Below are 13,066 nucleotides of genomic sequence, written 5' to 3'. Positions count from 1 at the left end.
TCGCCGATACCGATAGGCGATAGTGAAAGACCGATAGCTGATTCCATTACGGTGGAAAAGCACGAATTACTATAGTTATGTTTGTTAATCTTAAGTCATATTTTATTTTATTTTTCAAGCTGTGTTTGAATGCCTAGATGAATAATTTATTAATTTATGATTTTCCAGATTTTAATTTCAATAAATTCTTAAGCCACCTGGCGAAACTATTATACACTATTTTCATGTTGCGCTTCAAATCTTTTTGGCTTCTGCTGTAATAGTTGTCAGGTTCTCCACGTGGTAGAAGCTTGAAGATCAATCTGGATCAGCATTTCATTACCATTTTTCAGTTACTTTGAAGCATATCTAAATTTAAATGTCGTTTCGAGGAGGAAGAGGGAACGGCGGAAGTGGTAGAGGTAAGGATTTAAACGTTTATTTTGTTTATTTTAATAAACAGTTCTCTAAATTTGCTGTACACAGGTGGAGGTTTCGGAGGACGCGGAGCTGGAGCAGGTCGTGGCGGACGTGGCGGAGGTGGTTTTGGTGGACGAGGAGGTGGTGGTGGTTTTGGTGGACGTGGTCCCCAAGACTTTGGACCTCCAGAATATGTAAATATAGCTTTAATCATTGTAGCATTTAAATCAATGTGTAGAAGTGTGTGTTGGCCAGAGATGTCATCACCAATTGTGACATGTTTGTGCACTGCCCTATAAAACACATTCTCCTCTATTATTGCTGGGTTTTACACATACTAATGCCCTTTACCAATTTTCTTTATCTAGGTAAAGGAGTTAGGATTCTTCTCTCACCCATGCCAAGATGATCTAGTCTGTAGATGTACACTTGATGATGTTCCATATTTCAATGCCCCCATCTATCTAGAAAACAAGCAACAGATTGGCAAAGTGGATGAAATTTTTGGTTCTATCAAAGAGTATTCAGTTTCAGTGAAACTTAATGATGATGTAAAAGCTAAATCATTTACGCCAAATCAAAAGGTAACAGTATATCTATAATTGTGTTATCATCAGGCAGTTATGTTAAATTATCAATGTGATATTCTGTAGATTTACATTGACCCTGCAAAGCTACTGCCACTAGTCAGATTTTTACCACAAACTGGAGGTGGACGTGTACAGAAACGCGGTGGAGGACGTGGAGGAGGTGGTGCCAGAGGTGGTTTCGGTCGTGGAGGAGGAGACCGTGGTGGCCGAGGAGGGTTCGGCCGAGGCGGTGGAGATCGTGGTAGTCGAGGAGGTTTTGGCGGACGCGGTGGCGGTGGATTTGGTGGACGCGGCGGTGGCGGTGGCGGATTCGGTGGACGTGGTAGCGGTGGAGGATTCGGTGGACGAGGCGGTGGAGGATTCAGAGGAAGAGGAGGCTAATATGTTGACTGCTTTTTCACGACGAAGATTCGCTTTTGTTTCTATTGACCATAACTTTCTTTTATAGGACTTCCAATACAAACTGGAGTCTAATTGTGTGAATTTTTAAATCACTTTGAAGAAACCAAAACATGTCTACCGTTTCTAGCGATCTTCCCTTTCATGGATTACGCCATGTCGTCGCCAACAGAAGTCTTTTGACCAATCAACAATCGAGAATTCTGGCAGTGGTCGAAAAATAAAAGCTTGATCGCCAAATCGATTGGTACCAGTATTTGACACAACATAAGCAAGTAGATATCCATGGTAACGAAAATTAACGAATCACCTTAGGGAGACCGAAACAGCAGAACTGCCTTAAACGTTAAATCTGTTGCATAAACGTGGTCCACCTATTCGCCAAAGAAATTTGTTACAATTGACCACCTGTTTACTAAAGATGCAGCCATGCTAGCACACCCCTCCCCAAAAATATCTTACCCCAATTCAATTGGCGGGAAACAATTGTTTTGCCATTAGGATTGCAGACGGTTTTCTACCCCTTCCTCTCGCCTGCTAAAAAATGTTTTTCTCTCGGAATGTAGAAAAACTTCTTGTTTGGAAAAAAACAAAGAAAGTTTTCTGTTTACATTGTTTCTATAATGTGATTTGGACGCAATAGACTAACAACGTAAATTTATTTCTTAACCACCTCTTCAAGAAGATTATATTAATAACCAAATCTAGCCCATCCACCATGTTATGTGCTGTCGACAAGAAACTATTTAGATAAATGGCGAATATTCCCCCAGTAAAACCAAAAAAAAAAAACAGAAAAACTGGTGTGGACAACTTTAAAAACGTGTGAAAAAGGCACACCTCGAACGACTTTGGACGGGTAAATTTGAGGGCAGAATGCTCCATCAAAATTTCGAAAGTTATAAATAACAAGCCATAGTGCGATATTACTTAGAATAGGAGAAATTTCTACAACCGATGGAGGAAAGAATGGGAGCGCGAGACTAGTTTACCGTGACATTACGTCACGTTCAAAGTGGAATAGGCTCCAAGAAATCCCGCTCTAACAGAGTTTCCATAAATGAGACTATATGTTCTTCATTTGGTCGGGCGCGTGGGCAATGCTGCTCGATGGCGTGAAAGAAAGGTAGGAGATCCATCAAGCTCTTAATGTTGCACGCAGATGGCAAGGCCATATCGTCCAAGGAGACGGTAGTTGGTAGAGACGTTTTTGCCACTTCCACCTAAAGAAACAAATAAATAACTGAAATCAAACATTCAACAAGGGCAAACAATCACGAAAGCGATTACCCACCTTACTTCGAAGTAAACGATAGATCCGGGTGAGATATGGAACGAAATTGGGTGTCACGTGCATAGTTCGGCTACTGCTGCTAATGTCTCCGTCGCTGGCATTGTCGTCACCGATAAATGCCCAACGATACATCTGAAATTGAGGGAGTCTATTTGCCGGGAGGATTAGAGCCAGATGAAGCAGTTTACAGGTGGCTAAGTAGAGATGCAACCACGCAGGATGAGCGTTTCCCTGAAGACCATTGGTGGTACTTGTCACCCATGTAGAGTCCAAGGCACTCAGCCTACGAATCTGTGAACTGGAAAAAATCATCAAAGTTCAAGCGAAGTACAACAAGCAAATGCCAAGCAAAAATAATAGGAAACGGCAACATGCTAAAGAGAACGTGCACATTCAAAACAACAGAACGTGATGCACTGGTCATACATTCAGCCCACATACTGAAATCTAACCCCGCCCCAAATATCGGGTGGAAGTGGCAAGCAAAGAAGACACGAACGGAGAAGCTACAAGTTGCTAAGACGCCTAAGCAAACGTTTCACTGATGGTGTACAACCAATACGAACACTCGACCGTAACCACGATGTACCTGTTCCAATGTCTGTTCGGATATTCGTGAGGCAGATTTCGTAGCAAAAAGAAAATATCGGGACATGAGTCCCAAAATGGAAGGCCACCAATGGTTGATTTCCAATTCAAAAATCCAATTGCGACAACTCTATTACCTGAACTCCTCTGTATCTCGGCGAAGTTCGTGTTCCAGCTGGGAGAGGACCTGCACGGTTTCGGCAACCACAGAGGGCCACAGGGAGGTCACGTGTTGTTGAGATGTTTTCAACAGCAAAACACGAAAACACAGGAAAACCTGAGCCTGTACACTGGGCCAAGACTGGGCCAGTCGAAGACTTTCCGACAGTTTTTCTGAAAGGAGTGAATAGCAAATGATGACACACTGGTGCTGTTAATGATACGGTAGCAATAATTCAAACCTTGAATATCAGGTAGGAAACGCTGATACTGATCTCCATCAGTGCAGAACAAAGTAAAAGCTAATCTTTTGAGAAACAAAGTTCGCGTTTCCATTTCCAACTCTCGCGAACTGAAAAGTCCCGATGGGCTAACTGAGACACGATCTGCGCGATGAGGAAACAATCAACGTGAATCAAAGACTAGTTCCTTAATTGACATTTTAAGATTCACGTACTGAGAAATTCGCGGAAAGCATCCTTGTCGTGACACATAAGATTGTCAATGATATTCTTCCAATGACGAAGAGTCTCGATATCCATCATGAAGAAGGTAGGATCCAGCAACAGATCGAACGCGTCCTTCCTCCAAGCACGTCTTGTAGCAGGATAATCGCTGAGCGAACTCAGCAAAAGGGACGCAGCTCTCATGCCAGAGATATTCGATTGGCTAATCTCCACGAAACAAAAATGGAAATGATGTAAAGAAATTCAAACTATGAATACTTTCCACAACAACCTATGGTGTCGAAGATAGGGAACAACATTGGCTAATAGCGATGTTAAAAGAGGAATAACGCGCTCCTTGTCTTGACTAGGAAAAATCAAATCTTGCAATGGGGCCAGTAGTTCGGCCAGCACGACCAAAGCTTGGATGCTGTAGCGTGACGTCTTGTTGTTACTACTTGGATTCACAACGACGGCGGCATCATCCGTCGCCGACATATGGACAGAAGACGTGTCGCTGGATGAGCTACTCATTTCATCCAAAATGGCAGCATCGTCGCTTTCGGCGGTCGGAGTAGCGGACAAGGTATCTCGTCTAACCGAGAGGTTTCGTCGTAGCCACGTTGTCTGTTCGAGGGATGCTGCCGCAACGGCCCCGCATGCCTCCAACAGCTTCCCAGTGACTTCTTGCAATTCACGTTGATCACGCTTCTCCCCCGGTGTCTGATAACGTTGAACAGCTTCTCCGAAAACGACTAGTCCAGCAAAGAGGATGGGTGGCGCCATGGTCGTGACTTCTCGGAGCAGCTGAAGGAGCGATCCCCAGCATTCGCCTAATTGAACTCGGTTGATCTTTTGCAGATAAGCATGGAAAAAGTGAAGCAATCCAACTTCCAGTCGTGAACTGCGGTTATGTAACTGCATCTGAAGCGGCTGTTTAAGTACTTGACGCAGTAGCTGCACGAGAGTGTCAGGAGGAAGAACTCGTACGGATGAAATGAGGTCTACAAGAGCTAGTTGTTCGCTTCCACATTCGGGAATGATTTTCTTTGATTTGCCATTGCCGGTCATGGAGTCTTTTCCGTTTCTCCACCCAGGCCACGCTGACTGCAGCTAGTAAACTGACTCCATGATGATGGCCGATTGGACTGACGAATTCCAGCAGCTTTTGTCGCTGCACTTTTCCTGTCAATCTATCGATAGATGATTGCCACAAATAACTAATGCAAACAAGAATTCGTGGTAAGCTTGAAAGCATTTGTCTTCTTGCGACTAGGTACGGATCTCCACCTGCGGATGCGCTCTCATTGCTCAAGGTGCCATTGATGCCATTGGGGGTAAAAGCGTGCATCAAATTGTTTAGGATTTGTCCATTTGGATTTGGAGGCGTGCCACTGGCGTAGACATTCGATACTCCCCAGCTCATGCCACCTAGCATTCCAGCTGACCCAGCAAGAGTGGGCCCACCTGCATTGTGAGGCGAATCAACCAGAACAAAGTGGCAGAGAGCAGTCAGGGCTTCCAACTCCGTAATGAGGTAATCGGGCGGGCAGATAAGATGCTGGGTGGAGGACGCCGCTATTGATTCTAAATTGAGGCACACTTGTGGAACGACTGCATTTAACAGAGTTGGCAAAGAGCGACCCATCAGCGGTAAACTAGAAACTAAGAGCCGAGAAAATTCAGTATGGAGCCAGCGTGACGACTTCTGTTAACGGAATCGAAAGAAAAAGAAGCATTAAAAAAAAAAAGTGTAAAAAGGCTGTTAAAAATGTAAAGAAATAAAAAGTTACCTGTTTGAGAGCCGTAAGAATTGCAGTGGTGAATAGTGGCTGTGAGTGAACTGGAACACCTCGCTGATAAGTGCCAGGAACTGAGGCTGGTGATGATGCGGCAACATTAACACTAGGTAGGTCGCCAGCAGGAGAATTCTGTTTGGACAGTTGATCTTCAATAGCCATTATTGACAACAAAAGCCTATGCAACCAAAGAATTTTACATGAAACGACATTTTTTTTTTTTTGAGAAGTGCATCCAACCACCGATACGAGACTCACTTGACAAGGGATATCAAAGTAGCCTCAGAATAGCTACTGCCTGATTTCTCGTCTTCTTCATTAAAAAGGATGATTTCTTCAGTCAAAGTTGGTAGCAGACCTGGATTACCGTTCCGCTTTTTGACGGGCTTGTTATGGTCTAATGTAACAACATGCAGCATAGCTAGAATCGAATGTAAAGCAACCTACGAAGAGAGTAAAGGCCATTGAGAAGAAGAACAATAGCGAAGAATGTGGACTCCAACCTTTTGCACCCGACAACGCGTCAGCATGTCGGAAATGAATGACGAGAATCCTTTGCCCAAATCTCTGACCAACGGGAGCAACTCAGAAAGGAACATATTGAGGAGTTGAACACACGCTAATTGGACTTGCCGATTGGATATGATTTCTTGTCTCGTCAAGCTGCTCATTCCAAGCGATGAGTAGTAAGTTCTAAGGTGATAGAGCAGCAACTGTAACAGGATCTCTAGATACATGCTGCTGCGGTTCGGAGCCATCATATCACCCGACACTTCACCGTAAAAGCCGTTGCCGAAGAGACACTTGCGATGGCGAGCCAAGAGCTCCTGAAGTAAAACAGAGTGAGGCGAGCGGGAAGAAGCAATCCCAGTTGAAGAGAGACTCAACAACAACAGTCTGGGCTGCAGCTGCAGTTGACTGCGCAGGGTTCGAAGAACGTGAAGCGTTTGCTCCGCATCGCTAACTTGACAATACAGAAGTATATGATTATGAAGAGGATGTATATCCGCGAGTTTCTCTACCGCAACTGTAGCAGATTCCTTTAGCTTGAATCGGGCAGCAGCCGCAGCGGCCACAGCTTTATTGACAACTGTTTCAATGAGTTCGTCAAGCAAAGACTTGGCTACCACTGAGGATTCAGGTTCTTTAGGAGATTCTTGACCAGAGTCTGTAGAAGTTGCCGAAGTAGCAAACGCGCTTGGAACATGAAACAAATCTTCGGAAAAAGGATTTACAAAGAGTCCGACAGTCTGTTCCATAATTTGGTGTTGTGGAAGTTGCCAAGGGAAGACGACTTGGCGATCAACAAAGGACTCGGGAGCTCGGCCATCGGCGCCGAGGCCAAGCGTTAAAACTGAACGGCTTGGACTAAATGGCCGAGATTTCGTTCGGCTAGGCGTAACGTGGTAAATGACATGTCCATTCACAGAACTAATGGCGTAAATGTTATCCTCTCGATCTACCGGCTGTTTTTCGTTTTCCTGGTTAGTGGGCTGGAAGGTGACATGGCGAATGCTCACGCGGGCGGAATGAGGTTTGAGCAGCTTCAAAAGAAGTGGGTCCAGTATCCTGCTCAGGTCGTTCCGCAATAAAGCCTGAACGAACCATCCTTCAGCCGCGGTCCTTTGTGGACTAGGGGGATCTAGCGACAACCAATCCAGGAGCAATTGCAAGCAACGGTCGAATGTCTTTAATCGCCTGGAGCCCCACCTTATTTCAGGGGAGAGGTTTATCATTATTTATTGTAAGACAACAAAGTGGATTACAAGTTACCTCGATGGTTCCAAATCCCTTCCCAAGTGCCAGAGGACGGTGAATTTTTCCACAGCGGACGAACAGCCCTCATTTCGTCGCATTTGTTGACTAAGACTCGATAAGATGACATCTTCGGCTACATGGTTAAGAGTAGGCGGAGCAAGCGTGTGGAGCTGGTGAATCAATTCTGCGCACTGCTGACATTCAAACGTTGACCCTACACCTTCCCAGAGCTGTCGAGCCATTCGCTGAAAGACACAACTTTTGTTCAACAGAGTCAGCAGTTGTGTAGGCGTAATAACTGGAAGTAATACGACTGTAAACATATCAGAAGGTATATCTCCTTTTTGAAGATTGGTTGTCTGTTCTGGTTTCCAATAGGCAGTGGGTATGATGGACGAGGTTATTGCTGTCAAGTCAAGCAATGTAGCCGTACCGATCAAGTAAATCTGATTCGATTGAGATGATGAATTCGACAAACAGCAACTGACCAAGCACAAAAGCTGCAACCAATCTGGCAATGTGATCCAATCTTGATTGTTCGATATCACCTGATGGGAAGCCATTGCTGCAGCACAATATGTCGGGAAAGCTGAAAGTTCTTTAAGAAGGGTACAACATTTCTTCAGCACTGGTAGCAGCTGAGCCAGTTGGTCGGCATCGGCTAACTTCAGCTCTTTCGACAGATCTAATTCGTACATTTCCTCAGACACAGATGATGGTTTCGCCAGGGTCAAATAACTGCTGGTGCTGGGATTAACGCACTCTTCTAACATCTCTTCAAGCGGTGGAGTACAACTGACCGTGTGAACGGACAGTATATTTGATGCTTGTTTTAATAAAGTTGTTCTATCAGAAACGAATATGCCAGGGTTGAGAAGCTTGGCAAGTAGTTGTTGGATTGCCACCACTGCATGTTCAAGCAATTGCTTCTGGTGCTGAGAAGACGAGATTAGCGCTGGACTACTTGGAGGACTGTGAAACTCTCCCGAACTCGATTCGATTGCTTCTTCCCCTTCCGAAGGACTGCTCCAAGAGCCAGCTAATTCCTCTGTTCCTTCGTGGGCAGGAAGAATTTTCTTCAGTAGCGTAAGACAGAGTTCGATTCCGGCTAACACAGACGCAGCACTCATCGCACCGAAAGAAGCGTGCAACAGATCAGCTGTCTGTACGAGCAGTGACGGTAGGTGCTCGACTTGCGTGTCACTGCTGGAATCTACGGAGAGAAGTTCGAGGAGGAAAGCTGAAAGCTTGCACATCTCGAAGAAATGAGGTGAACCTTGCCCCACTTGCTGTACCTCTCTGCTCGCCGTTTCAATGCAACTGCTTTTCTGGAGAAGGCGGCCTGTGTAAGACCAGATGTAGGCCTCCTCTAGCGTCCCAAAGAAAAGGTTGGCTGTTTTCACGAGCTCATCGTGCTGTGCCGCTTTCTTCTGTTTTTTACTCTGGTCATTGTTGGAAAAATACAACGACCTTTTAAGAAAGAAAATAAAATAAAATAAAGCATCTTATTACAAATAATAATCATGTAAGATAGACGATTAAAATATTGAAAAAACCAATTTTGGGGGGAAAGGCCATACCGAAAGACATCGATAAGAATATCATCTAAAATGATCGGACCAATTTCAGGTTTGTCTAGCAACGATATCAATACACGATACGGTTTCATATCTGGTGGTTTGGCTGCCGCGCTATTTTTTAAAACCAATTGGAGGGACTAAAAAAAGCCAGTCGATAAAATGCAGCTTTTAGAATAATAGTTTTAATCGTGGTTGTCATACCTCAACTAAAAGACTCTTGGAATAACGATGGAAGTAGGACTTTACATTAGGCGAGTCCCTCAATGTGTCGTTGACTAAAGAATCATCAGCACTCAAAAGTTGGGGCTCACTACCCAGCAACCATGAGAAGAGTCGTCTAAAATACATCCAGTCCATTCATCGTTGCGAAAAACATGTTTATAAAATATGTAAGTAAACTTTTCAAAAGCAGAAACATAAAAATTTTATCACCTATTAAGCGACATATCTCTTCTCAGCAATGCCGTGATGGCAGCTGCAAGCAAGTGAACCACATCAGGCTTGAGCAAGTGTGATCCATGAAGTGGAAACGCTGCTAGTAAAAATTCAAGGGCGCTTCGTTGAACTAGAACACTAGAGTCTTCTAATGAAGCGCACATGGAATGAATCATTAAATCTATATTTTGGCCTAGAATTTCGAGTTGGTCTTCTATTGACAGCTTTCGGTCAAAATGGGATAATATGTAGGTATAAGCAGGAAGCCGTATTTGTGGATTCTCGGCAATGCATTTCCATAGGCAACCATAGAAAAAATTGGCGGAAACTCCGCTGTAAAGCTTGGTTATCTATATGTTTTATATATTATTATTACTTTTACTTAAACTTACTTGCAGATTTTGTCAAAAAGTGTGCTTGTGCGGTCATAATGGTCAGCACCCTCTTCCAAACCAGGAAGAACTCCATTCAAAAACCCACTTAATCCTGGCTTCAAATATTCTGCAATTGGTATCAAGTGTATCTCATAAAGAGATAATAGTACTGGCCTCACATTTATTGCAGCATGTGCAAGCAATGGATACAGACCTGAAAATTGTGTGATAAAGAACATGAAAAGACTGTTTCACAAATAAAAGTAAATAATTACCAGCACTGTATATAAATAGTTCATTTGAAAGTCTTGCTGCCCCAACCAGTTTAAAAATTAAATCATATGTTTCTAACGCTTTCAAATGAACACCACTAGGAAGTGCTGGATGGAGACACTGAGCTAGCCGCTTAGCCACGATGACTCTTCTTGGAATTATGTTAAATTTTGAATGATTTTGTAGTACCTAAAGTTAAGGTTTTAAAAAATAAAACCAATGAAAGAATGACATTTTAAATAATGCTAGTCTAGCCCAAGGAAAATACCTTATTCAACTTTCCAAGCGCAGCAATAAGGTCAGCCCATTCGCTCGTATACTCAAAATTTTTCAGGGCTTTATCCACTGAATTAATATAATTCCGATATTTTGGTTCATCTATGAGTTCGAGTTCTTCTAGACTTAGATGAGACATCTTTCGACGTCAGGAGCGTACTTTTATTTTTGTTTGTGTTATCTTTTTCTTTTCATGGCGGACTGAACGTTTACGTTGATTTGACAGCAAAATGTCGTCTGCTGCACCTAGAGCTCGGCCCCGTGTAGATCGGGGAGCTGTTTCGCCGATTCGGTGCACAGATTGCGGGGTTTGGTGGTTGGTGCCACCCCGAATTCAATGCGAGTTATATATGCCAAATTTTTAATTATTTATACATATCTGTAACATAAAATACACGTATATATTTATATTATATTATTATTAATAATAACTTGAAAGTAATAGTAGCTCCTGGGGCCCCCGCAGCCCTACCCAGCAAAAACTAAATACGGTGCGAGTCACGTGATTTTTGTTAACTTATACAAGGTCACTGATAAGGCAACCAGACCTCTTTTTGTTTTTGATTTGGCGCCAATTGAGCTGCAGATTTCCGAAAGTGGGCTCCCGCTACAGATTATAGCAACGTATTATAGTCGCGTACTGCAAATTCCGTTGTTCGCATCACTGGATACTATATGTATATAATATCAAGAGGAATTTATTTGTGTTTTTTTTTTTCTTCGTTATAACTGAAAATGAGTGTTGTTTATCTTAATTAAATGTAAGGTAAAAGTTCTAAATTTATTTTTTTTAATTTTTTTATTTTTTGCATGTCATTTCGTACAATCATCGTTATTATTCAATGAAAATCAAACCAAACTTTTTTATTTTTATTTTTACCATTTTCGGGCTAGGTCTTTTGCTGGTGCCCTCTCTTCATCCAGTATATTCGAGAGTTTAGAAACTTACTTTTTGCTTTTTGGAAAGCCTGGAAGACCTGCCTGGGCCTGCCTGGATAATATCAGGTTTGTCAGTCGAACTGCATTAGTTTCCACCTTTTTCCTTATCACCATATTGCGAAAGAATCTTAATCATTTCTGATTTAATTTTAGATTCCGCGATAGATGCCTTAACTTCGCTGGTTACGTGCGAAAACAAATCTGTCATTTCCGATTTTCGGGCTAGGTCTTCTGCTGGTGCCTTTTCTTCATCAAGAACTTTCGTGAACATGTCGACCATTTCTGTCTGTTGCCGAAAATCCGCAGCTAGTTGCTCTCCTTTACCAGCTACTTGGGTGGGTAAATAAACTCTTTCGGGTTTAGATACTGCAGCCTTTTCTTCATCACCAAATCGCGAAACAATGTTTATCATTTCTGATTTCATTCCAGATTCCACGATAGGTGCCTTAACTTCGCTGGTTACGTGCGAAAACAAATCTGTCATTTCCGATTTTCGGGCTAGGTCTTCTGCTGGTGCCTTTTCTTCATCAAGAACTTTCGTGAACATGTTGACCATTTCTGTCTGTTGCCGAAAATCCGCAGCTAGTTGCTCTCCTTTACCAGCTACTTGGGTGGGTAAATAAACTCTTTCGGGTTTAGATACTGCAACCTTTTCTTCATCACCAAATCGCGAAACAACGTTTATCATTTCTGATTTCACTCCAGATTGCGCGATAGGTGCCTTTACTTCGCTGGTTACGTGCGACAACAAATCTGTCATTTCTGATTTTCGGGCTTGGTCTTCTGCTGGTGCCTTTTTTTCATCCAGTATATTCGAGAGATTAGAAACCATTTCTGATTGCATGTCTGTCGTTATAAGATTATTCGTATTAATTATCTTGGTGAGAATTCGGTCCATCGCTGCTTTAATTCTGGGTGATTGTGACTCAGTCAACGATATTAATTCGATGAGGTTTGCCACCTTTCTTTTTGTTTCCTCTTGTGCTAAGTTCGAGAGTATGTTTATAAATGTTAACTTGGCGTCGACACTTGTTGACTTTTTTGGGAATACGGTTTCTAATTTGGATTGTTCGTCAACTTCCGACTCTGCAGTATCCGCAGTAGTAGATTCGAAATTTTCACTGGAATGAACTATTATCGAAAGAAGCCGCTCCATGTTTTCCCTGGTCTCCTCTTTTCCAAATCTGTGAATAATGGAAGATAGCGTAGTTGCAGTTTTTAGCTGTGTTTCTGGGCTATTCTCCTCCCTTGCAATTGCTGAAAGAATGGTTAACATTTGGGACTTAAATTTGGTCTCCATATTTTGAGAAGATATCTTCCACAGAGTAAACAACATTTTCCATTTCAAAGCCTCGTCAGATTCTTGAGAAATTACGTCTGACACTAATTCCACCATTTTCCATTTAACTACGGGGTCGGCTTCGTGTTGGTTTACTATGTTGACTACCACACGTCTCATCATGTCCTTGACTTCGAGATCTATCCCCTGCTCCAAAACAATTGATGACAGTGTTTCTGCCAGGCTCCATTTGTTTGTCGGATTGGTCTCCTGGACAATAGATGTCAAAAGCTTAGTCATCTCTGCTTTGAACTCGAGGTTTTTCTTGGTCTTGACGTTCGCCTTTATGTTGGGGTGGCTAACGCCAGAAACGATCGATGATAATGTATGGATCATTTCTTTTTCTAGGCTTGGTTTTTGCTCATGAGGCAAAAGGAGAGAATCCAAATCTTCATCACTAATATTACCGAACATGTTG

The 13,066-nt window shown here is 42.8% G+C and overlaps 2 protein-coding genes across 2 annotated transcripts; one reads left to right on the top strand and one right to left on the bottom strand.

Annotated features, from left to right (window-relative positions):
- Window positions 1-239: 239 nt before the first annotated feature.
- LOC116932203 (probable H/ACA ribonucleoprotein complex subunit 1) lies at window positions 240-1,463 on the top strand. The gene is made up of 4 exons (XM_032940003.2): window positions 240-401; window positions 466-593; window positions 768-983; window positions 1,053-1,463. The coding sequence occupies exons 1-4, from the start codon at window positions 359-361 to the stop codon at window positions 1,368-1,370; spliced, it is 705 nt and encodes a 234-aa protein (XP_032795894.2). The 5' UTR covers window positions 240-358; the 3' UTR covers window positions 1,371-1,463.
- A 565-nt stretch (window positions 1,464-2,028) lies between these two features.
- Window positions 2,029-10,615, bottom strand: LOC116932131 (protein dopey-1). The gene is given in 18 exon segments (XM_032939872.2): window positions 2,029-2,611; window positions 2,683-2,980; window positions 3,272-3,283; window positions 3,408-3,603; window positions 3,672-3,815; window positions 3,887-4,098; window positions 4,168-4,955; window positions 4,957-5,583; window positions 5,669-5,852; window positions 5,933-6,117; window positions 6,178-7,384; window positions 7,448-8,902; window positions 9,013-9,149; window positions 9,214-9,349; window positions 9,445-9,780; window positions 9,840-10,035; window positions 10,097-10,283; window positions 10,363-10,615. Coding segments are annotated over 18 exon segments (6,660 nt in total). The 5' UTR covers window positions 10,510-10,615; the 3' UTR covers window positions 2,029-2,398.
- Window positions 10,616-13,066: the final 2,451 nt, after the last annotated feature.

This window comes from Daphnia magna, linkage group LG10 (genome assembly GCF_020631705.1).
Source record: "Daphnia magna isolate NIES linkage group LG10, ASM2063170v1.1, whole genome shotgun sequence".
In the NCBI taxonomy this organism is placed as follows: domain Eukaryota; kingdom Metazoa; phylum Arthropoda; class Branchiopoda; order Diplostraca; family Daphniidae; genus Daphnia; species Daphnia magna.
Note: the sequence above shows the minus strand (reverse complement) of the source record. Positions and strands in the feature narration are given on the sequence as shown.

Excerpts from the sequence above, each read along its gene's own strand:
- LOC116932203 (XM_032940003.2), top strand. The coding sequence starts at position 359 with ATGTCGTTTCGAGGAGGAAGAGGGAACGGCGGAAGTGGTAGAG. Across the intron at positions 402-465 it reads GAACGGCGGAAGTGGTAGAG|GTGGAGGTTTCGGAGGACGC; the intron begins GTAAGGATTTAA and ends TGCTGTACACAG. Across the intron at positions 984-1,052 it reads CATTTACGCCAAATCAAAAG|ATTTACATTGACCCTGCAAA; the intron begins GTAACAGTATAT and ends GATATTCTGTAG.